Source organism: Coloeus monedula, assembly GCF_965178545.1.
Source record: "Coloeus monedula genome assembly, chromosome: 21".
Taxonomy (NCBI): domain Eukaryota; kingdom Metazoa; phylum Chordata; class Aves; order Passeriformes; family Corvidae; genus Coloeus; species Coloeus monedula.
In genome coordinates, this window is record NC_138801.1 from 3159512 (window position 1) to 3184052 (window position 24541).

At 50.1% G+C, this 24541-nt stretch overlaps 1 protein-coding gene across 2 annotated transcripts in view; it reads right to left on the reverse strand.

Moving 5' to 3' along the window:
* COL5A1 (collagen type V alpha 1 chain) overlaps nt 1-24541 on the reverse strand; it is a gene marked incomplete at both ends in the record, with an annotated part of 130685 nt that overhangs the window by 40739 nt on the left and 65405 nt on the right. For both annotated transcript variants that reach the window (XM_082295263.1, XM_082295262.1), the window contains 13 exons: nt 571-615; nt 2037-2090; nt 4715-4759; nt 6087-6140; nt 6694-6747; nt 8303-8356; nt 9264-9317; nt 9894-9947; nt 10435-10491; nt 13095-13187; nt 14786-14860; nt 21027-21089; nt 21309-21350. In XM_082295263.1, the coding sequence (XP_082151389.1) occupies nt 571-615; nt 2037-2090; nt 4715-4759; nt 6087-6140; nt 6694-6747; nt 8303-8356; nt 9264-9317; nt 9894-9947; nt 10435-10491; nt 13095-13187; nt 14786-14860; nt 21027-21089; nt 21309-21350 (744 nt within the window). The remainder of the gene's footprint in view (nt 1-570; nt 616-2036; nt 2091-4714; nt 4760-6086; nt 6141-6693; nt 6748-8302; nt 8357-9263; nt 9318-9893; nt 9948-10434; nt 10492-13094; nt 13188-14785; nt 14861-21026; nt 21090-21308; nt 21351-24541) is intronic.

Sequence of the window (24541 nt, forward strand, 5' to 3'; positions counted from 1 at the left end):
TCCCCAGCCATATCCCTGTATTCCCACTGCCTGGACACACCTGAGCTGGATCCACACCCTCCCACAGCACCCTGAACCCTCTCTGACCTTCTCCCAGTAACCAAGAGCTCCTGGAAATGGCTTTTCCAAATGGGATAAGGAAGGGGGAAGTCACTCCAAGGCACACTGACTCCTATCCAAGCATTTCCAGCCCACAGGAGCTGAGCAAGGCTCTAACACCACCTGGCTCTGCATTTCTTCTCCAGGGAATCCATCCCCTCCCCTCCATCCAAGACCCAGAGAAACTTTCTCCTTCTCAGTTAAATGCCTCTGGTTTGATACTCATTAGCCCAGCATGCAACTCAACGAAAATGTTTCATCTTTCACGGAGAAATAATGTGTAATTCCATCAGAAATTACAATAAATTAACATCCATTTGCTGCAGGAAGATGTTCCTGGTGCTTTTCACAGGCTTTGATAGGAACCTAGACCAGGCTAAAAAGCAATTAGCAAACCTAATCCAGCAGAATTTCACATGTTGCTGTATAGAATATCTGAACTGCCTGTAAAAATTTGCAGGGAGAACTTACCACATTCCCTTTGGGACCTGTTTGTCCATCCATGCCAGCCACACCCTTGGAAAGGATTTAAAAAACAGCAGCAGTGAGAAAATACCTCATTATTTCACACCACAAAAGCAGGGAAATTGCCATAAAAATAATAAAAAAAAGCAAGAAACCCCTTGGATCATGTGGAAAGGGAACAATTTCCTAGAGGTGTTTGGTAAAGCAGCCAATTCCATGAATCCAGGTGGATTTTTTAAAGTCATTTCAGTGCTTTCCCCTTTGGTTTTACCTGCCTGGGAGGCACAATCAGCACCAGGCTGAGGAAATCCTGGCTGGATTGCATCCCACAGCAAGCAGGCACGGAGTGACAAAGGAAAACAGGGAAAAACATGTGGCTTGGGATGCAGGCAGGTAAAAGTGACAGGACTGTGCTGCCTTGTGCCAAAAAACTGGGGGTCAAACACTCCCTGAGCACCTTCACTGAGGGGAGAACATGGAGATGTCCCCCTGCTGCCATTTCAGAATCATGGGATTGTTAAGGTTGGAAAATAAAATCACCAAACCCAGCATTAACCCAGCACCATGTTTGCCACCAAACCACGTCCCCAGGTGCCACATCCACGTGGGGTTAGAACACTTCCATGGATGGTGACTCCACCATTCCCTGGGCACTGCTTGGCAACTCTTTCCAGGAAGAAATTGTTCCTAATACCCACCCTAAATTTCCCCCCTGGCACAACTTGGGGCTTTTTCCTCTCATCTTGTTGCTTGGGAGAAGAGACTGGCCCTCCTCACCACAACCCTCCTGCCAGGGATTTGTAGAGAATAAGAATTCCCTGAGCCTCCTTTTCTCCAGGTTCTGCTGGGATCTGTGTGGAACATCCCATCTGTGGGAGATGAGACGGTTTGGGAGCAAATCCCGAGTTCAATTCCTCCTCATTAAATTCCAGCAGCACCAGGAGCTCACAGCAAAGGTGTCTTCACATCCCAGGAGGGGTGAAGGGCCACAAAATGTTCCCCATTAAACACTGACCCCTTTAGCTTTAAGGTTGGGTTTTAAGGTCTGGGATTCCAGCCAGCAGCAGTGACTTAGGGAGAGCCCCTGCATCAGCACTTCCAGGGATGAGGCCTCCTGAATAAAATCCCACATGCTCCAGCTTCAGCTCTGGTCTGGAATATGAAGGAACTGCTTCAGAGCCCTTGGGCAGGAGTTAATAGCAAAGGCACTGTGTTAATAACTCTCATTCCTCCCTCCCAGCCTGAGCAAGGCATTAATATTTACTCAGGTGGGGCAAATCTGCTGCTGCTGTGACTGGACGTGACACCACTGAAAATGGGGGAGAAGACAGACTCTGAGCCACGATTTTTTGTTTGGGATACCACTGCTTTTCATTGCCCACATGTGGGAAATTATGCAGCTGGATGATCTGCTGGAATGGCTGAGGGGGTTTTGGTCTGGGAGGCTCTGGGGAGGGGAGCAGGGAACTCACCGGTGGCCCCGGGGGTCCTGGGGGTCCTTTGGGGCCCAGCAGTCCTCGGGGTCCCTGTGGGGGGAAAAAACGGGGTTAGAATTCCCAGTGTTCTCCCAGCACTGATCAGGAGGAGCAGCACGCTGGACACGGACACAGCAGGGCTGGGAAGGACCTTGCTGGTGCTGCAGCAGCTCCCCTGAGTTACACACTGGGAGAGAAATCCCCTGGGCACAGATTCTTGTGTTATAAAGCTAAATAATATGGGCACAGCCATTTATGCCTTGGATTGGAACAAATTCCCCTGGAACCAACTTTTCTTTATAAATTTAATCCTATTCCTGGATTATTCCCACACAAGGATGCAAAACTCTTTGCAGCCAAGTCATTCCAGCAGGGAAAGTTATGAAGGATGACCTGATAACACCAATGGATCATCCCAAAAATCTCTCCAGACTGAGCTTTTGTCATGGACAATCCACACAACTCAGCAAGGCTGGGAAAGGTTTCCAGCCTGCAGCGTAAATGTACATTTTTAAGGGCATTTGGTCATCCAGCATTAACAGGTCAGGACTTCTGCTCTCCTGGTGTTTTCCTTCCATTCCTAGAATTTAACCTGGCATTGTCTTCAGGAAAATTGGTGGGATTGGAGCACCACATCGAGTAAGGAAAACACAGCAGGAGGATTTGTATTCCTGCAGTGGGAATTTTTGCAAATGCCATCCCAGCCCCTCCTGTGCCTGGAACCTTCAGCGGGGTTTGGAGTGGAAGGAAAGGGGTGGGATCTGTGAGCACTCCCTGAGAGCTCGGCTTTTAATCCCAGGCCCTTCCTGAAATGAGGGGAACACAGGGAATTTGTATGGATGGAGCTCCTTCCCTGCCATGGAGGAGAATCGTTCTTGATTGATGGGCACTTTTATCTGTCTGCCCAAATATTGCACAGCCCCCTTTTTACGATGCAGAGAAGGCTGAGGAATTAAAATGAAATGTTACAGGGTGAAATTGAGACATTAACGAAATGTCTCATCTTGGAGGTCGTGGGGATTTTGATGCTGCAAAAAAATCTGCCGTTTCTAGCAAAAACTGGATGAATCCAAAGGTCTCTCCCAGTCACTGGAGACCTCCTGAGATAAAGCCCTGCATGAATCCCAGAGCAGAAACTCCGCTGGTGAGGGCAACTGGAAGGAACGTGGAGCAGGATGGAGGGAAACCCATTCTGAAGCCTCACCACTGGTTTCAGCCACATTTGGAGTGACCCTTTTGTGGCTGAGGGCAGAGAAGACAAACCCCCAGCTTTAGGGTGTGTATATTCACAGCAAAATTCCCTGTAATGCAGCTGAATCCTTTATCCTGGCCAGCCCAGAGATTTTGACTCCTGCTGCTGAAATAAAAACCAACTTCCCTGTGTGTGTTATCCTCATTTGAGCTCCTCTTTTGTTGCTCTGTTACCTGAGCACATAAACGCTTTTAGGAAGTTAATAAGCCATAAGTTATTGCTTGGACATGTGCTAAGGAGATAGCTGAGTTGATTAATCTTTCCCAGAAGTTAATCAGACATCTTGTCTATAATTTAGTTCCAGTGAGTCTGTAAATGCCAACCCTTCCCTGTCTCCCATGAACTGTGTCCAACAATTTCCATCAATTACTCTCGGGCCACCACGCTGGGCCTTAGCACAGCCAAATCAGACATTTTGAAAGGAAATGACAGATAATGTTCTTTTCATAACAAGGGAAATGCATTCGGGGTGAAATGAGCAGCCAGCAACTGTACCACACACAGAAATCCACAGCCAGTCACAAGCAGAGTTTGCCAATAAAAAAAATACTCAGTATTGGGGGGAAAAATGCTTTTTCAGAGTATTTAACTGACAACCCAACTATTTGTTTGTTTGTTTGTTTTTTTCCAGTGGGATTCTCCTTGAAAGCATTCCTTTGGGTTGATCTGAAGAATTTGTCCAACACCACTAAGATCTCCTCCATCCTTACTGACACCAGGAATTCCCAGCTCCTGCTGCAGCTGCTCCACAGCACGTGGGGTCCAAACACTGACAAAGTGCAGATTTAGGAAGTTTTGTGCACTGGGAGCAGAATATGGACCCCACTGAAGTCAGATGTAAAAGTTTCCTTGAGTTCAATCCTTCCAGGATTTCATCCTGAGGTTTAAAAGGAGTCACTGACACTGCACAGGACAAAGTGTGTGGGAGCTGGGTGGTGAAGCTGCCACTGCCCCGAGATAAATCTCTTTTCTCACTGGAATTTGCTATGAACACTCACAGAAACTGTATTTTCTATCCATTGACCACACCTAATTTCTACCCAGCCTGATTACCTCAACCCCAAACCAGGGAGAGGGATACAGGCAGGCAAAGCATGAGATTAATCTAAGCCAAGCTTTACATTTAGAGTTAGGATTTTTCTGAGCAAACAATCAGTCAGAATTTTTTTCATTGAAAATCCCCCAAACTCACAAAAATCAAAGAAGTGAACAAGCCCCCCCTCCCATTTGTGGGAGGTGTCTTAGTGAAAATAAGCAAAGCAGAGTTGTTACAGCACAGACACTCAAATTGTTCATGTGGAGCTTCACGATGACTTCAATCCCTGCACAATCTCAGGGAAAGCTGCCCCACGAGACCCTAAAAACACCTTTTCCATACCAAATCCATGCCCCAGAGGAGAAGCCAAAGGAAAGGGATACTCACAGGTTCTCCAGGCAGACCTCTGGGTCCAACTTCTCCATCATCTCCCTGGGCAGCAGCAGAGGCACGGGGAGAAGCAGCGAGAGACAGAAAAAAACCCCAGTTTTAGTTCAGTCACCTCACAGGGGTTTTGCCCTATTTAATAGTATTCACACAGAAAAGCAGCTTCCCTGGAGGACTGACAGGGTTTCCATGCCCAAGGAACACCCTGGAAACCTGGGGACTAAATCTGAGTTTACCAGGGACTAGAAAGGCCCTAAAAATACTTCAGAATTCCTGCTGATGTTTAGGAAGATGGATTTTGCCACCAGACAAGGGCTTGTGGACACAACTCAGGGCAGGTGAGACAACAAGCAGAAGATTTAACACCAAACCGAACATCAAGGCAGGGTGGGAATGGGATTTAGCCAAATAGAGCTCCTCAGATAAACCTCAGGCAGCAAAGGGATAATTCTTCATCCCTCCTCTCCCATATCCTGCTGGATACCCCAAAACCATCAACTGGTGCTTCCCCTGAGTTGCTTTTTAATCACCCCAAACCTGAGGCTCCCTCTTAGGAAATCAACCCTTGCAAACCTTCCTCCTCTGGTGATAAATCCATGCTCTTCTCCCCAGTTCTGCCCTCCCTGCACACCTGGAACTGTTTCTTTTTCCCTTTGGGATTCAAGTTCTGACTCTCCTCCTTCCCCCTCCAGCCACGGCTTTGCTCTGCTCTATCTCAAAGCACTTTACAGCCACAACTAATTAAACTAATTAATGCTGCCCAGCCTGTGGTGAGGAAAGTGTGATTATCTGAGCTTAGCAGGGGAAACTAACAGCCCAAGGTGGGGAAAAACCATCGTGGAAGGGGATTAGAGCCTGGGAGATCCACGCTGGCTCCTCGGGTCGAACCACACGCCCGTGGGTTCAGCATTTCCAACCTCTGCCCTTAAACCAGAGCTGCAATCACTTAGTCTGGGCTTTGCTAAACTCCTTGCATTATTGACTGCAGGAGAAGTGAACAATTTAGTCTTTGATTCCTGCCTCTGTCGGGAATTTCTTCTCCCCAAATCTCGCTGCAGTTCTCTGGATTTCAGAAAATCAGAAGCGATGATTTGCTCAACAAAAGGAAGAACGTTTTTCTTGTGCTATTTTTTTTTTTTCTTTTAACAAAACCTGACTTTCCTGACCAGATCTTTAAAGCCAAGTTCTTCTTTCCACTTCCACTCCCACCTCCTTGTTCCCCTGCTTCCCTCCCCGGGAAGGCACAAGGACTGGGAGCAGCCGCCGTGAGCTGGCAGCTCCTGGCACGCCTCTGCCTGACACTGCATCTGCTTCTTGTTTCCAGGGGTTCCTTAGGAATTCCGAGGGCTGCTGAATGCACAGGCAGACTTACCCTCTCCCCATCCTCTCCAGGAGCCCCCGGGGGGCCGTGGGGGCCTGGCTCACCCTGTAAAAAAAGGGCAGAAAACGCTTCAGAGAAGGTGCAAACGCTCTGGCAATGGAAACCATCAGGGAACCGTGATGAACCGAGGCATGGATTTGGTTTTTCTGTCTGTGCTGGAGGTCCCTGTGCCCTCACAGCTGTCTCTCTCTCTGCTCCAGGGAGGGGAGGGTCATCCAGCCTGCCAAAATAACCACCTTCTCCCATTTTTTTCCCCTACTGCTTAATTATAAAGCAAAGAGATTGAACCCACTGTAATTTCAGGCAATTTCCACCCCCAACTGCACCATCTAACAGCAGGTTTTGCCTCTTGCCTTGTTTTTTAAGGCTGCATTGTGTTAAGGCAATTTTTTCCTCCCCATTCCCATTTGGAGCAGTCCCAGATGGATCTTGCAGCTCCCTGGGATGTGGATGTTGGGAGGGTGCTGTGACACCCCACAGGCTCTTAGGGACACTCATCCCCTCCTCATGGCACCGCAGTGCCCATCCCAGTCCCTCCCAGCCACCTCCTCCTTCCAAGGTTTCATCCCAGCCAGAAAAAAAGGGGGAGAAAACTCACCCTGTTTCCCTTCTCACCAGGCAAACCAGCCAAGCCATCAAACCCTCGGTCACCCTGGAAGAAAAACCAGTTTAGAACACATTTCTACCCGTATTTGAATCCTCTTCCCATTTGTTTCCTTTCTGTGTCAAGGAGGAATCGATTTTCCCCCTCAGACATTCAGCCTTCACCTTCCATCAGACTGGGGATGATCTCAAAGTTATAGAGTAAAACAAGGATTAAAAAAACCCCAAAACCGCCTCAAAGTCATTTGGAGTTAAACTCTTCCCTCTTCCCCCAGTTTTCAATGCTTTTCCATGTGGATTTCAGAGTTTCTATGGGTGATTTTTTCATCTCCCTTGTGGGCAGGTTCTCCTAATCCAATTATTTATTTCGTTGTAATTCCATGGAATAACAGACTGCAACGAGCAAACTGTGCTAACCCCACACCTGCCAGCAGGTCCCCTGAGCTTTCCCACCATCCCATACATCCTTTTTAACCCTCAGAGGAAAGAAACAGAGAGAGAAATAAATTCTGGACAGTATCTTAATGAAACTAGGACAGGAAGGAGCTGCTTCCTAAATACCACAACTCCTTGGAGAAGAGAGGACACAGAGGGGTTTGTAAATCCTGGGTGACTCCCAGTGCACAGGGAGCAAAACCCAGGAGCCAGAAAAGCCCCTTTTCCCCGGAAAGGAGTGAACCACATGTGTTTTGAATCACTAAAACAGCACCAGCTCCTCCTTTTCACAGCTCCTTTATCTCGCAGTGATTCGAGCACCAGGGTCACCTGCAGCCCTCTCCTTCTGGCAGGTCCCAGAGCATCTCCCTGCCTGTGCTCACAGCAAATTCCCTCCTCCTCCCCCGGCAGCCCCTCCTCGGAGGGCACAGGCTCATTAGAGCACTTTGCTGGATAAATGATTTGTGGTCTCCTGTCTCTGCATCAAACCCCCCCATCCATTGCAGCCTTAAGTATCCCCATAACAAAGTGCTTAAACCTTCTAAGGCACCATTCCCTGGGAAACTTCCCCTGCATTCCATTTCCAGCGGAGCAGCATCTTTGCTGCTTGGTAATTCCAACAGGTCGCAGCGGAATGAAGGGGGCTTGTCTCCAACAAAAAACTACAGGGGGATTAAAATTCCTCACCACGCCTCCTCCATTTCCTCACCCTGTCAATAGGTGGGGTTTTGGTGGTTCTGTTCTAGAGTCTTTCCAGCCACTTGTTCATGTTTGTTTCTGGTAATTGGGATTCTGAAGTATTCGTTCTACAAGTGCAGCATATTTCATCCAGCAATTAAAAAAAGGGGTATTAGAAAATAGGGAAAGAGGAAAGGAAAGCGAAAAGAAAAGAAAAAAGAAAAGAAAAAAGAAAAAAGAAAAGGAGAGAAAAGAGAAAATAAAAAAGGAAAGGAGAGAAAAGAGAAGAAAAGATAAAAGAAAAGATTGCTATTCTGCCTTCCAGGAGTGTGTTTAACTTCCCTCTTTTAACTTCCATGACTTCACAGGAACCTCTGGACCACCTCACAACCTCCTCCAAGCAAGGTGGGCTCCTTCTCCATGGATCCCTCGGCTCATTCCTGCTACAAAGCAGAGGCAGATTCCCCAAATCCATAAAAACGTGGCACTACCTTTGGTCCTGTCTGGCCTGGCATTCCCCGGGCACCATCACTGCCAGCTCGTCCCTGCAACAGAGAGCAGCAAAGTCAAATCCGAAGGGTAAGGCAGGGCCACAGGGCCAGCTGGGGCTGAGACAGAGTTTAGTTAAGTCAGAGTAAGGGTTTATTTAAGCCAGAGCTCACAGGCAGCTTCCCTTGGTGAGGGAAAAATCCCTGCTCTGAGTTTGGAGCAATGTCCTGGAGCTAATGAGAGGTAGGAGACAAATGGCAGCGAAGCCACTTCATTTCATGAGGTGCTGGGCCATGGTCAGTGGTTTTTATGGGAAAAAATTATCTCCCAGCACATTTTAAGAGATGCTAATGGTGATGGCTGCAAATTGAAATGAGAGTTTCTGTTTCAAGGAAGTCAGAAGTGGGTCACACACAAGACTTGCTCCTTTCTTCCTCTGGCAAGTTGAATCATGGTCAGCCAGAGGGTGGTGTGAAATAAAAGTCAGAATCAGGGATGAAAACAGAGCAGGATTTCTACCAGATCCACTCTGGGGACTGGATCCTCCTCACACACTGCCAGGAGTGGGGACTCCAAGCCAGTTCAAGGCATTTGTGCAGCTACAACCTCAACACCAGAGAGCCAAAAAACCCTGGGATAAGAAGAGTGGGATGCGCAGCCTTGAATTCCCCCTACACTTTCAGATTTTAACTCCCATCCTCGTTTGTGTCCTCCCAGATTTTAACTCTCATTTGTGTCCTCCCAGATTTTAACTCTCATCCTCCTTTGTGTCCTCCCAGACTTTAACTCTCATCCTCCTTTGTGTCCTCCCAGATGGCCGGAGAGGGCCTGGCCGAGCCTGGCCTGGCCGCCAGCCGGCTCTTGTGCAACGCCCTCAGTGCTGAGGAATTGTTTGGCAGCAGGAGCAGTTTCCAGCAGGAATTGTAGCTCCTGCCTTGCCAGCACAGCTGCCAGGACACTCACCCTGCGGCCTGGTTTTCCTGCCGGGCCGGGAGGACCTTGGATGCCTCGTGGACCCTGCAAGGAATCAAAGAGAGAGGAAGAAATGCTGTCACCTGAAGGGACCAGGAGCAGACCCAGTGATCAGTGCCCACATCAGGCACTGCTGGGGCTCTCAGGGCTTCAAAATGAATCCCTGGAGCAGAGCCCGTGGTTCCAAACATACAGGGAAGGGTCAGGACAGGAATTGTAGGTGTTTATCCACGAGGAAGCTTTTGCCCTGCAAGCACATGGTGGAGACACATCCCATAAATCACCTCCCTCGCCATCAGAAAATGGGAACTTTCCCTTAATGCAGGATTTAAGGCTTGGAAGAACAATATCCTGAGCATTAGTGAATTCTCCACACTTCAAACTATCTTTTATTTGCAGGACTCCTCCACAGATGTCTTTGCAGGAAGGGACCTGCAGAGTTTTACAATCATGTCCAGAGCCTCCATTTGGACACTTGGAGGGACATTTCCATGCCAAACACGTGTTCCCACACCTTCCTACTCCCAGCTGGCACGGGGTGACTGGATCCCTGCTTCCCAACAGCCTCTCAAGCAGGACCGGCTGCTCCACCCTTCATCTCTCCAGCTCCCCCACACTCACCTGAGGTCCCATTTCTCCAGCTTCTCCCTTCAGTCCTCCACTGCCTGGGGGTCCCTTTGGACACAGAAGAGGATTTATGACATTTTTCCACAAGGGAGCCAGAGGGAAGACTGATACCACGTTAAGGAAGAGCCATTCATGGATCCAGAGCCCATAGGGAGCTGGATCAGCTGGGTTGGCTCCATCTTCACCACCTCCATCCTCCCCACTCCAGCATTCCCCAGCTCCATCCACACCAACTCCAGCATTCCCCAGCTCCACCCACACCAACTCCAGCATTCCCCAGCTCCACCCACACCAACTCCAGCACTCCCCAGCTCCATCCACACCAACTCCAGCACTCCCCAGCTCCACCCACACCAACTCCAGCACTCCCCAGCTCCATCCACACCAACTCCAGCACTCCCCAGCTCCATCCACACCAACTCCAGCATTCCCCAGCTCCATCCACACCAACTCCAGCACTCCCCAGCTCCATCCACACCAACTCCAGCACTCCCCAGCTCCATCCTCAGTCCCCTCCCCCAGTTCCACCACTCACCATTGGGCCTGGCCGCCCCGTCAGGCCCATGGGCCCCGCTGGTCCCCTCAGTGCCAGCTGCAACAGAAGGACAAACATGGCTCACCTGGTGGCTCTTTGTGGCTGCAGTGGGCCAAAGCCACCACTGTGCCACCAGCCACAGTTCTCTCCACACCCTGAGCCCATGAACCCTTGGAGCAATGTCCACGTCCCCAGGGAATTCCAGGTGCTGCCCCTCCCACAAAAAGGCACAAAGCTTCTCCTTGCCCAGAGCAGCTGTGGCTGCCCCATCCCTGGAAGTGTCCAAGGCCAGGCTGGACAAGGCTTGGAGCACCCTGGGATAGTGGAAGGTGTCCCTGCCCATGGAATTGCTTGGAACGAGATGGATTCAGTTCCCTCCCAACCCAAACCATTCTGTTATTGTATGAAAGCCCCGGGACAGTCCATGAATCTGCTGAGAGGACATAAATATTTATGACCCCACTTTAGTTCAGGAGAATTTTTTTTTGTTTATTGTCCTGGTGGTTCAATTTTAGAGGAATTCCCCCCTTTTTTTCCCTCCTGGTTACTATTTAACATCCAACAAACTGAACTCCAATTCAAGCTGAACACAGGGGGCTTTTAGCTCCATAATTAAGGAGTCGTGTTCACCATGCATCAACCCCGTAATTTCCATGGTGGGAAATGGAGCTGGGCCATGCTTTAAAACACCCCTCAGACAATTTGTTCCCTCGTGACAATTCAACACTTTCAAAGAGTTGTAATTATCTGTGTACTCTGGTAATTAAAATCTACCCAGTGATTGCGCTTGGAATGGCAGAAATATTGCACAAATGCTGGGTTCTGTGGCATCTTTTTACAACACCCCATTAAAAGGGAGATGCTCTGAACCACTGCTGGCTGCAACGACGTTTGGTGCCTAATGAAAGGCGAATTTTAAGGGGATAAATCAACCTCATAATGCAATTAACAGCAGTGATAATGAGAAAAACAAACCCAAAAAAGGAAAAGGTTATCCTTGCTGCAAGACTCTTTTTCCAATCCTGTCATATCCTGTGGTTCCCCACAAAATATGACATTTATTTCCCTTTCTGCATCATGGTTTTCAGCCCAAAATATGCAAGTTCACAAAAAAATTGTTTTTTTCCTTTCTAGAAATATTCAACTTTTCATCCACAGTCCAAAAGTTACCCAGGATTTATTTGGTTTTTCAATTTGTATCCCCAAACCTAAAAATTTAAATTAAAAAAGGGGCTTTGAGTGAGGGGAGGGAGGTTTGTTGTTTTGTCTTAAATCACAATTTTCAGCAGGCAGAAGGAAAAAAAAGGAACAAAAGCAGAGAGCTGGAGAAAGCAGATGCTTCTCATGAAACGTTTATCAGGTCAAACCCCCCATTTCCCAGGAAAATAAAATGCTGATGGGAAAACTCTGGGCAGGCTGGAAATGAAGACTGACAAGGTAACACCAGGAACATAATCCAGGATATTATTGTCAGCACAAGGTTAATGGACAGGAAAATGCAGTGGCTGAGGGGATCAGGGCCCTGCACTCTGCCTGAATCTGTAAAAAATCCAACTCCTTTGGAAAAGGGGAGCTGGATGGAAACCAGAAAATTCCCAGCTAAGGCGAACACCTCGTTAAAACCCCAAAAGGGGCACGTGCTACCCAGCGGCAGGGGGATCCCAATGGATTTTATCCCATCCAGGGGAGAAATAAATTGGGTTTTTAGCCTATTTTAGCCAAAAAATTTCTGTGTTAAAATCTGAGTGACAAAGCAGCTCCATCCAGACATCCCAGCTGCAGCCAGATGTGGGATTCAGACCTGAGGGACTGTCCCCAAATCAAACAGCCCCAAAGCTGTGTCCCTTTGGGAACTGCTGCCCTAAAAGAGCTGAGATTTTCTCCTTCATGGCGAGGGTGTGTTTGCAGCAGAATTTGGTCCCTTTTGGGCAAGATTTGTGGGGTTCCCCCAGCTCCTCCTGCATCTCTGTTTTTAAATGTCAGTGCTCAGGAAAGGAGGGGAGAACAATTTCAGAGCTCCACTGGCTGAAAATTAAGTTTTATTTTGAACAGATGAGTGCAAAGCCTTCTCCACAGAGGTGCCCATCCAGGCAGGGAACAGGAGCTGGACTGGGAATGTGTCAATCTTGTTCCACCAGCGAGCCAGGGATGATTTGAACATCAATCAAGAGGGTCATCAGAGGAAAAAAACGTTGCAGGGTAAGTCAGCATGTATTCCCAAATAAATACATTAAATTACAAATCTGCCTGGTGAGATCCCCAGAGCTGGGAACAGCCTCCATCTGTGACATAGGTTTCATTATTAGGATTTATTGGGGGGAAACCATACAAAAGAAAGAAAATGCTTTGAACACAATCCCAGCTGTTCACAGAGACCCTGAAAATACAAATATACTGAAGGCAGTGGGTCTGTGTGGCCACGGGAACCAGCCAGAGAGGTCTGCAGGAAACTAAAACCAACTTTCCATCAGCTGGAGCCTTGCTGGTCATTAATAAAACCCCAAATCATGTAGGTGCCATCCCCCCCAGCAATCCCATGGGGGCTGAGAGGTTCCACCACCAGCACTGGGGACAAGTATGCAGAGATGTGACAGGTTTATTCTGCTTCAGGAGGGACCTGCTGAGAGCCATGCCAGGCATTCCCAGCTGCCACCACTCACCCTGGCCTGCTGCAGGATGGCCTGGGCTTGTGCCTCCTGGGCTGACACCAGAGGTCCTTTGGAGCCAGCATCTCCTCCTCCACTGAAGCGGAACTGGTGGGAAAAGATGGACAAAGCAGGTCAGGGGTTGCTGTCCCTCCAGCTCTGTTCAGCATGACTGCCCCAAATCCATCCCAGTGCCCCCAGCCCACCCCATTAACCCCAGTGCCCTCGGGTCACCCAGCTCAGGGCCACCAAGCGAGGGCTTCCCACGCACGGCGAGCGCTGCCAGCTCGGGGTGGCACACAATGAGGGGGATTGTGGGCCCGGGGACCTCACACACCACATTCAGCACCAGCACGGGGCTCTCCCAGGGCTGGCATTCCCTGTTCTCCCAGGGCTGGCATTCCCTGTTCTCCCAGGGCTGGCATGCCCTGGCGGCCAGGGGGCTCTGGGGAGATGGGGTTGCCTCGGGTTATCTGTGCAGCTCTGGACAAAGGCTGAGCTGCTCGAGCATGGCAGTTTGTCCAAACACCAGAGTTTGGGCTGCTGTTCAAACCAGGAACCTTCAGCATTCAACAAAACCCCCAAATGTGCATATTTTACATCCACAAACTTGAAATAGAAGGAGTTTAGTATTTCCTTCTGCTTCTTCCACCCTCAAAAGCCCCACCCTCCTTGGGCTGCTCCTGCCTTCGCCAGGAGGTTTTGCAAGAGGGACGCTCCTGGTGGCAGAACCTCCTCGGACGGCTCTGTCACCTCTGTTCCACCTCAGCTGGCTTTAGGTGTGTGACCACACGAGCCTGGCAGGGAGATTTGAAGAAATGCAATTTCCAGGCCCATGGCTAGCTCCTGGAGGGGCCAACAACTGTGGTGTGGTGGCCAGCAAAGCTCCACGTGGAGCTGCCGGCCCGGCCTGCCCAGGATCCCTGCCAGGAACCTCCCCAGGCTCACCCTTTGGAGCCTGGACAATGTGCTGAGGTTTTTCCCTAAAAACTCCTTCCCTTTGGTACCCAAGTGCTTCCTTCCAGCTGTTGGTTCCCACAGGGCTGCCTCACACCCAAAAAAGACATTTTTTTTAGTGTCTCAGGACCAACAAGGCTGATTTGGGACTTGCTGGCTTCGTGTAGGAGGAGGAGAACAACACAGAATAACCGCTGGTCATTAAAAGAGGAGGATTAGTTCAGGTGATTGATATTTTGGCACTTTGAAGAGCTGTTAGAGGTTCCTCAGTGTAGGACAGAGGGTTCTGCCTGGAAATTTGGCTCTTGGAGGTGTCTTCAGTTGTTTCTTCATGGTTTTATCTCTCTCTATCCAGTCAGAAACACTTCAGCTTTTTCAGAGTTCAAGAAATGTCTGGACAAGGCTCTGAGGGTGGGATTTTTGGGGTTGTTCTGTGCAGTGCCAGGAATTGGACTCAATAATCCCTGTGGGTCCCTTCCACCTCAGGATATTCCTTGATTTTTATCATTACCCATCACTTCTGGATGTTTTAACCTGCATGTCTGTGCTTTTGACCAGCGAAGGAGCTCCAGTGCTTTGCAAAAAGTCGATTTACAACAGGAACCATCCAGACCCATCTTTTATCTCAAGGAAAACGTGTCCTCGGGGTAAAGGAGATGGGAGACTTCTGCAAGAACTGGCAGGAAACAGCAGCAAAACCAAGAAATCCGACTCATTTTAGTGGGTTTTTTAGTTCTGTTTGTACTCACAGGCAACATAAGCATTGTCCCTGGTGGTCCTGGCAATCCATCTGCTCCTGGGAGACCTGGGCGCCCAGGTGGGCCCTGCAAGGAGAAGAAGAAATTAAAATGAACTTCTAAAATATCATTTTGGTTGTATCCATACAGGAGCAGCCGTGGTTATGTCACGATATTTTCGTGACAGACAGGGATTGAGCTTGTGGGCATCCCAATTTTTCTTAAATTTTCTTCATTTTCTTCAATTTGCTTAATTTTCTTTCCCTCCTCTTCCATCCTGCCCCCACTATTTCCAGGGTCTGCCACGTGCAATTTTGGAGTGAGCAATCCGAGCCCCTGCAACGCTCCAAGTTAACAGAATCAACGTTTAGTTGGCACTGTTAAAACCTATTAAAAAACCCCAAAATAGATGAAACTTCGTAACTCAGGGTCAGCGAGAGAGAAGTGGAGGAGGATAAATTCATTCCCACACACCTTCAATCCGCTGGGTCATTTAATTTTTCTCTCTTCTGCCTTTTTTTTTGTATTTTAGTCCTTTGAGGCTCCTTCCATCTCCAAAGGAGTGATCCTGTCAGGGGCTGTAAATCAGCCCAAATCCGTGGATCTCCATGGAGCTGTGCTGATTAACAGCAGTGGAGTCTCTTGAACTGGAACTAAAGCAATGAGTGGGCAGTAAAAGATCTATTGATGAAGCCATAAATAATCAAATATGGCCAATTTTCCCGAGGCAGCCCACAGATTATCTGGGCACTTGGCAAAATATGAGCTTAACCCGGATTTAAACATCCTTGCAGTGATCCCGTATGCAAATGAGGGTGACATCAATGTGTCTAATTGCAATGTGCACAGCAGTTTAAGGCAATGGGGACTTGACCACATCCCAGGAAGGCCAAAAAAAGCCCCAGTGCTCGATTTGTGGCCAACAGCTCAAGAATGAGGGCTTGGATACTCCTTTATTTAGGACACACCAATAATAAATCAATTTGTAAAGAACCACTGCTCTTGGAAGGGCAAGCAATGAACATTTTTGTAGTTCTCGCTCTCCTCAACCTGCCTGGGACCTGTTCAGACTCCAGAAAAAGGTAAAGATAAAACCCTGCCACAAGTCTCAGACACGGGGACACCAAAAAGCCAGGAAGTCGAAAGGTCACCCCACAAGGGAGGTGGATAAAGGTGGGAAAGGGAGAGGGAAAGAAAAATAGGTAACAAAGTGCCTAAAAATCAGAATATTTTAACAAAACAACTCAAAGATTTGGTGCATTGTCCTCGCCCCACACTCTTCCAGCAAGATCTCTCCACCCCAGCCCTCTCTGCTCCCTCTTCTTCCATGTCCAACTTCACAATTCCCTCATTCCCTCCTCCTAGAAAGGAACCATTCACACTGAAGTTTCCAGCACTAAATTAGAGCCCAACCCTGGTGGGGTGAGCAGCTGCCCCTGCCCCAGGCTGGCCAGGGCTGGGGTGTCCCTGTCCCTGTCCCTGTCCCCAGCCCCACAAGCACAGAGCAGAGCCCGAGCCCAGCTCTGCACCGTGACCAGCCTGGAATGACAACACTGCAGCAGCCAGGGATGGATCAGCAGAAAAGCACCGGGAAAAATCCCAGCAGCGCCCAGGGGGGACTGCAGAACACTCCAGCACATCCATTTCTCCAGGCAGGCCCACTCCGGAGTCCCTGACCCCACCAAGACCCCATCCCAGACCCATCTGTTGGAGCAGAAATGCCACAAATCATTTAGGCCAGGCTTGTTTTATATGATAAAGTTTCTTTTCTCTCCCTCTCCTCCTTTAACTGCAGCCCTGCCTGTGAAGGAGCAGGGCTGAGCTTGTTTATCTCTCCTGACAAGTGTTGATGCAGTGCTTTTATCCATAAATGCCTCTTTTTGTTTCAGGCTGGGTGTGGGAGGCCTTCTCCTGGTGGAATGGACCAGCCGGAGGGGTGCAATGGAACGGAGGAAAATCAAACCCATAAAGCACTTTGGAAATTGAAATTCACGAATGCCTGGAAGAAATGCAGCCTGCCAGGGTCTGGGTGTAAATCTGCGTGGCCCTCGTCATGGAAATGGGGATTTGCTGATACACAGCAGCCAGGGACGGGGCCTTCAGCTTGCATTTGGTGCAGTGCTCTAAAATGCCAGGCTCAGAGCAAACCCTGGGGCAATATTTCCATGGAATGGTTAAACTGGAAGCTGGGGGTGTTTGTGTGGGGGCTCCTCCAGTCGCAGGCAGTGAGAGTGGGACCGGCAGCCCACGGTGCTGAGCCTTGAAATTCACCACTTGTCTCTCTCCCCCTGATTATTTTTCAGCCCAGAAAATGATACAATAGGAGATGTTCCTTGCAGTTTTGGGGATCTCCTAACTGAGGAAGCACTTGGGGGAAACAGCACCCTGGAAATATTCAGAAGCCAAATAAGGATTTTTAGGGATCCTGCTGCACTCCTGAGGTGCAAAATTGTCCTCAGGGGAGTAAGTCCTTTGGGATTCAATGACTGTATGGTCTTGGAAGGTGAAGATATTGTTTTGGGATCAGCCTTCCCCCAAGCTGACCCCCCCAGAGCACCCAGACACCCCGAATTTCCAAACAAACAGTCGGGTGGGTGAGGGAGCTGCAGTTTGCTCTAATGCTGCAGCTCATCTTCAAAACAACACATTTCCCACTTCCTTCCTCCCAGTCTGGAGCCCCCATGGAACAGCTCTCTACTCTCCTCAGTGCCATATTTCCTTCTTCCCACTGCTCCAGGAAAGCTGCCTAAGTCATCCCAAAGCATCCTTCCCCCGGCTGAGCCCTCTGGAACCTCCCACAGCCAGGCTGCTCCTCAGCTCTGCCGCCGACACAAACTCCTCTGTGCCTCGTGAAATCGCTGGGATAAAGGAAGAAGCTTTCAATAAATAAAGCTCTTTCCTTTTTAGAATGAATAAACCAGAGCTAAACGAGCGTTGGCCAGTGTTAACAGAGCTGACCATTGTTGGGCTATTAATTCACTGCACCTGCCTGATTGCAGATAAAAAAGTCTCTCTACCAGAGGCAGGCAGAGGGAACATTCCCCACTGTACACAGGGAAGGGTCATGTAAATTCATGAGCTGCACTCAGGGTTAATAATAAACAAATTAGAAGAGGAGCTGCTCTAATTGAAAAGGAGTGTTTTAATACAGTTGCAGCTCCTGGCTCTGCGAGTTCATCACTTATCTCTGCACAATGTGCTGTGTTACACTCTGTTCTGGACACTGGCAAAAGCCGGATGTGCAGCCTGTGCTAGAATGCAAATGATTCCCTTCATTGGAGGGTGTGGAGCAGCAGCATCGGGGACAGAGTGTCTGCTGCTTCTCCTTGGCTTTGCAGGGCTGTTCCAGAGGAGCTTGGCCAGCAAATATCTGCATCTGCCTGGACAAATGACAGGAAGAGAGTCCCTTGTCTCCAGGGTCAGCATCCAGCCTGCCAGGAATGCAGCAGGGGATGGGAGAGCTGGGCATCACGTAGGGCGCATGAAGGATGGAGGCTTCCAAGAAAGGGATGAAGCCACGGGGCTCTTTCGGCTCATCCTGGACCACTAAGAGCTGCAAACCACGCCCAGCTCACCCACCCTCTGTGAATTCTGACATTCTGAGGCTGCAGAGCTCCTTGTGCTGGGGCAGGAGCGCAGTGCCACAAGGGTTAAGCCTGGCCCAGGAGCAGTGGCCCTGGCTGCCAGCCACGGGCTGAGCCTGGATTGACTTTCCGAGCTGGCAGGCAGCGATCGATGGAGCGCAGGCAGGGCCCCTCGTCCTCAATCATGTCACAGCCACGAGAAATGCTATTACTGCTCCATCAAAGCCCACAGCAAACGAGGGGAGGGTCTTCCCAGCACTGCTCCAGGGGAAAGGTGCGAGTGCAGCAGCCACAGGGACCAAAGAGGCAACAGAGAACCTTACCTAAAAAAAATGCAGCGCACAGGTTGGGGACATTAGCACAGGAGTGCCCCAACACCTCAGGAATCTCCTCAAATGCACCTTAAAACCTCGGGAGACACCTCCCAGTGCAGGCCAGCAGTGATTTTCTCTCTCTCAGGGGTCATATTTAGCAATGTGGGTACATCAGAAGGAAAAGGGGACACGGACATGGCCACTGCAGAGAAAGCCACAGCAAAGCTCTGGTACCACTGCAGCACTAAAACAAGGCCAAGGGGAGATCCTTGGGAGCACAGAGATCCTGTTCTGGTCTCCTTCAGTGGAGTGAATTCTCCCCTCTACTCTTTCTGGGTCTTAGGTTACTCAATTAAAAAAAATTATAACCAAGGCCACAAACACTGAGCTGCATTTCCAACAGCAACCAGCGGTGTGAACGCACATCAGAGCAGCACCACACCCCTTAGCCAGACAGACCTTCCCATCTGGACTTGGCCATTGCCTTTTTTCCCACCTTGTCCAAGCCAAAATATCTGCCAGGAGAGTGGGAAGCCCTACAAACCCCCAGAGTCTGTGTCTGGTCACCCCAGCTTATTCTTCTGGGCACCCAGAACGCAGACAGGATGTGGTTCCCCTTCTGGACCCATGAAGGATCAACAGCCTGCCACGGCAGGGAGCTGCCTTATCTGCCAGGAAAACTGCTCAGCACCTCGGGGATCAGATTAGGGAAGTGTTTGCTGATAAGAGCTCCTTCCTTTAGCATTTGCTGGGTGACAGCAGTGACAGCAGTGGGATGTTGTGTGTTCTGGAGCATCTCCCGGGATCTGTGACACTGCTGCTCCCTCCCTCCTGTGCTTTCCAGGGAAAACACACCCCAAACCAAGCCTGCCTGCAGGAACACACCTGTAGGCACATTGTTTGGCTCTTTTGGGTGGAGCCTGGCACTGGGGCTGCTGGAAGCCCCATTCCCAGATGGACCAGGAGTGCTCCAGAGGCTGTTCTGGACACAGGCCCGACTGCCCTCCACACCAAGATGCACCCAGGCATCAACCAAGCTCCAAACTCCTCTTGTTTTGCTCCACAGTCAGGCTGAAATCCATGGATTTGCTCATGTGAGATGACTGCCCTGGGCCAGCTTCACCCTCCTGCAGCCCTGCTCTGACCCTGCCAGCTCTGCCCAACTCTGCTGCTCCATCCCCCAAAAACCAACGTGGCTCAAGGGCACTGGGCACCCCTCTGGTCTGAGCCCCAGGCTGAGCCCAGCTCGGGTTCTGTGCAAAGCCAGGGCCTTGTCTGTGCTAGGGTGAGTTTTCCATGAGATGTCAGGCCAAAATTGCTGCTGGAGAAGGATTGGGAGCAGTGGGCAGCCTGCTCCCCACCCACCCAGGCCCCTGCTCACCTGGCTGCCTCTGCCGGGGGGGGGAACGGGCTGGAACAGGGGGTGAACAAAAGCAGCAGTCCCAGGGTCATTTCAGACACTCAGCTCAGGGAATGAGGACAGTGGGGTTTCATTTTTGGCATTTCCAAGGACATGGATTGCTGCTGGAATGCTGCTCCTGCACTTACTGACCTGAGGCTCGAGCTCAGCAGCTCCCAAAACACAGATCACCGCTGATCCCAGGTACATGACTGACAGAAGTGCAGTGCTGAAGTGTGGGATTTGGGGTCACAGTCCCCAAAAAGCCCTTGGGAGCAGCTGCCTTTGAGGAGACATCCTGAAGCTGGAGGCTCTGCAGCAGCAGCGCACAAAGCAGGGGCTGCCAGGGACAAAACTGATTCACAGCAACATCCACAGCTGAGTTATGGCATTGCCAAAGAATGTAAATCAGTGCCTGCTGCTCGCTGGGACAGACCAATAACCCACCTATGGAGAAGGTGAAGTGCTGCACAAGAGCTCCTTTCCCACTGGGAGCAGCCTGGGACACGGAAAGGCCACAGGGACAGACCCTGGCGTGACCCCAGGGCCATCCTGGGCCCAAGCAAAGCCAAACCCCCTGCCAGGACTCACAAGAGCAGCTGGAATGAGGGTGCAGAATCCCAGCTGAGCTCCCTTTCCCTGTGCTGGTGATTCTTGGTGTGTTTGCTCCTCCTGTTTTCCCAGTTCCACACCGGCAGGAGCAGCCAAAGGGCACAGGCAGAGCAGGGGGTTTGCAGCCTTAATACTGGTTTATCTTGGGAAAAGGTTTAATAAATGCATCTGTTTCCCAAACCGTTTTTTCCTTGGATGCAAAGCTCTGCCCTGTACCCCACCATGAACTCCTTTGGGAATTGCTCCTACAGGATTTAAGGCTCCAGGGATACCCCACAGCCCCGCTTTGCCCACACAAACCCACCCAAAACTCCAGCAGAGAGGAGAAAACCACGGACACTCACCCTCTCCCCTGGATCACCCATTAAGCCCACGGGTCCAGTTGGTCCTGGAGGTCCTGGAAGGCCCTGGCAGAGAGAAAAACAGAGAAGAAACTAAGCCACAGAAATGTGTTGTTATTTGTAGCAGTTTTCTACAACGAGCAGGAGAAGATTTGGAGCTCTCTGTTTATTTTTGCACCACAAAATCCACCCCAAAGCTCTCTCTGTGCACACGTGTGGCAGATGGGAGCAAGGGAGCCCGGGGACAGCATCCCACACCCAAAGCAGGGGGAAAATGCCACTTACTGCTGGGCCTTCAGGACCAGGGGGACCTTCCACCAGCATTCCCTGAGCAAGAGGAAGGGAAAAAAGCAATTAGGCACATCCTCAAAGTCATTTTGCCCACAGAGAAAAGCCCAGTGCTTGATGTGTTCTTAAATATTCCAGCTCTTGCTGCTGCACTGAGATATTCCAGAGCTGGAGGGTTTCCACTCCCTCTGGGTGACTTCTCCCAGAGGTGCAGAGGATCATGGAAAAGCCAAATAATGTGTATTTAAATCACACAGGGCTCAGCAGAACAGCCCTGACCCTCAGCATCAGCCCCAGCACAGGGTCACCTTCCCTGCCACAACCTTGTCCCTTTGCTCAGAGCCAGGGACAAAATCCTGGAGCGTGTCCAGCCTTGATGGTGCTGGAGCTTCAGGAAAAAGCTGTTCCTAACCCTGAACAGCTTAACAAGAAGTTAGCAATCAAATTGCAAGGTGGTTTTTAAACGATTTTTTCCAGCAGACTGCACGTTGTGATTTCTTCTGTGAACGTAGGAAATCACTGTGTGGGAAAAATGCTGGAATATTGTTACTCCAGCCTCTTCAATCTAAATATTTTGTCATCACTTTAGATCAGATCTGTCATGCACGCAGGAAAATTGAAGTTTGGGGTTTTTTTTCCCTCATGAGTGTGTAAAAGGCAGGAAAGAAACCTCCCAATCCACCTGGAAAATGCTTTCCAGAAGGCATCAGGGTGATATTTTGGGAAGAGTTCCACAGGGAACTCTGTCCCTTTTATCTCTGGATCGGGAGATAAAGCAGCACCAGTTGAGTCAGCAATTCCCAGCTCACCTGTAGCAAAAAAAAATCCCATAAAAATCTGTGGATGAGCAGTTGCCTCCTGTGGGAGAAGCCACGCAGGGGCTGCTTTGGGGCCACCCTAAACTATTCTCAGGCTTCAGTGCCAAAAGCCTCAGCTGACCCCACTCCAACTGAGCTGAAGGAATTGGAAATGTCTGCAGGAAAATCCAGGCATTCCTGCCCCAAAAGCCACACTCCCTAAGCCCAGAGCAGCAAAAAATAACCAAAACCACCCTGCCGTGATCCACCCCTGCTTCCATCAGGGTTTCTACACCACAAATGTGAGGCCAGCTCTATTTTCTGCCTTTCCTGGTGTCCACGGTGTTTAAAATCCCACTGCAGATCTGGCTCCCACTGCAGTCGGATGTGTGAGGGGAAATTTGCTGCTGCCACCCCAGGAAAGCCTCTGCAGTTCCTCACCAGGGAGGAATTTAGGTCGTGGGCTTCACCCTGTGCCCATTTCAGGTTCAGCCATGGAAACACTTCACTGGGTGGGAATTAGGGGTGAATTCCACACGTCTATCCTCCAACCTGCAGGGAAACCCCAGAGATCACAGCACGTGGACACCCCAAAATCCAACCTTGCTGAGGTCCCAGCACATAGACACCCCAAAATCCATCCTTGCTTAGGACCCAGCACATGGACACCCCAAAATCCATCCTTGCTTAGGACCCAGCACATGGACACCCCAAAATCCATCCTTGCTTAGGACCCAGCACGTGGACACCCCAAAATCCATCCTTGCTTAGGACCCAGCACGTGGACACCCCAAAATCCATCCTTGCTTAGGACCCAGCACGTGGACACCCCAAAATCCATCCTTGCTTAGGACCCAGCACATGGACACCCCAAAATCCATCCTTGCTTAGGACCCAGCACGTGGACACCCCAAAATCCAACCTTGCTGAGGTCCCAGCACATGGACACCCCAAAATCCATCCTTTTTGGGACCAATGATGGCACATTTTGGTGTAACAGTTTCTAAAATAGAAACTAATCAGGGTGCAGAGAGTCCCAGCCCACCCAAGAGGTTTGTGGGGTGCTGGTGTGAGCACACACAGCACCAAGGCTCTGCTTCCCAGGACTCTCCTTCCCACGGGGAAATGTCTGGGATAACTGGCCCATTTGGGATGCAAACATCCTTGGCTTCTTCCCATATTTATCTGCTAGTTTATGTTGAGATCTGGCCTTGGGGACATTTGGAGATTCTCCTTGGCAAGAAACCTCCAGTGCTTCCATGGATGTTCATCAATGGGAGCGATGGAAACGAGGGAGGGTTTTAGGGCCAGCACCAGCGGGGTGATCCCATTGAGGGGGGGCATGCCAACCATGGATTTGGGATTGTCCCAGGGGAAAACAGGGCAAGGCTTCCACTTCAGACACCACCTACAAGTGAAGCCAATATCCCAAAACCAGCCCAAAATCCTGCTGCGCTTCAGAGGTGCTGAGCAAACCCTCCCAAAGGTGAGCACCAGGGTCCCCCCAAAAGGACAGAGGGCTCTGAGGAGGTGCCAGCAGCCTGATGGTCCCACAGCTGGGGTATTTGGGATCGCTGCATCCCTCCTCTCCATCCCTCCTGCCCCTGCCCTGCCCTGCCGCCTCCAGCAAGTGTCAGCACAGAGCAAGGATTGAAGGACAGCCGGGTTGGAACGGGAAGGAATAAAAAATCCAGCAGAATCCAACTTTGTGCTTGGGTTTTATTTCCCTTCTCCTGCAGCTCCCATCAAAAATTAAAAAAAACAAACCTAAACAGCTAAAGAGTGCAGAAAATCCGAATTTCCCTGCTCAAGAGGAGCTGCATGGAGAGGGACAAGGCACCATTTGGTCCTGTTTACTTTCTGGCAAAAGCCATCCATGCTCCAGTGTTTTGAAATAGCAAAGGCGGCCAAATTCTTTCTGGATGATTAAACTTCACTATTTTGTTCACTTTGTAGATTTGCAGGCTGGGTTTGTGCCATCATCTTCGTGGTGTTTGGCTGCCCCCCTTCCCTTCCCACCCCTCTGATAAGGAAATCGCTGGCTCCTCCCTTTGTTTGCAGAGTGAGAGACCCAGAAAGGAAGAGAAGGAAGAAAAGGTCAGAAATGTTTTCATAAGGGACTTAATTGGAGTTTCCAAGCCACGCTACTGCACCCCAGCTCCTCCCTGGCCTCCCCTCCCTGCTACCTGCAGAAATTTCAGGTGGGAGAGGAAAAGGAGGAAAAATGAAAAGGAAAAAAATGGCCTGAGAATGATGGGAAGTGCTGCTGCAAGGCTGGGTGCTGTGCTGGCCCTCTGCCAAGGAAAATGAGGTTAATTGAGCTGCTGGTGTTCAGCGAGCAGGAGCTCAGCCCTTGGGGACTGGGCTCAGGGCAGGTGGCTGCAAGGACCTGATCCCCAATTCCAGCCTGGGGAGGAGCAGGAATTGGGGTAT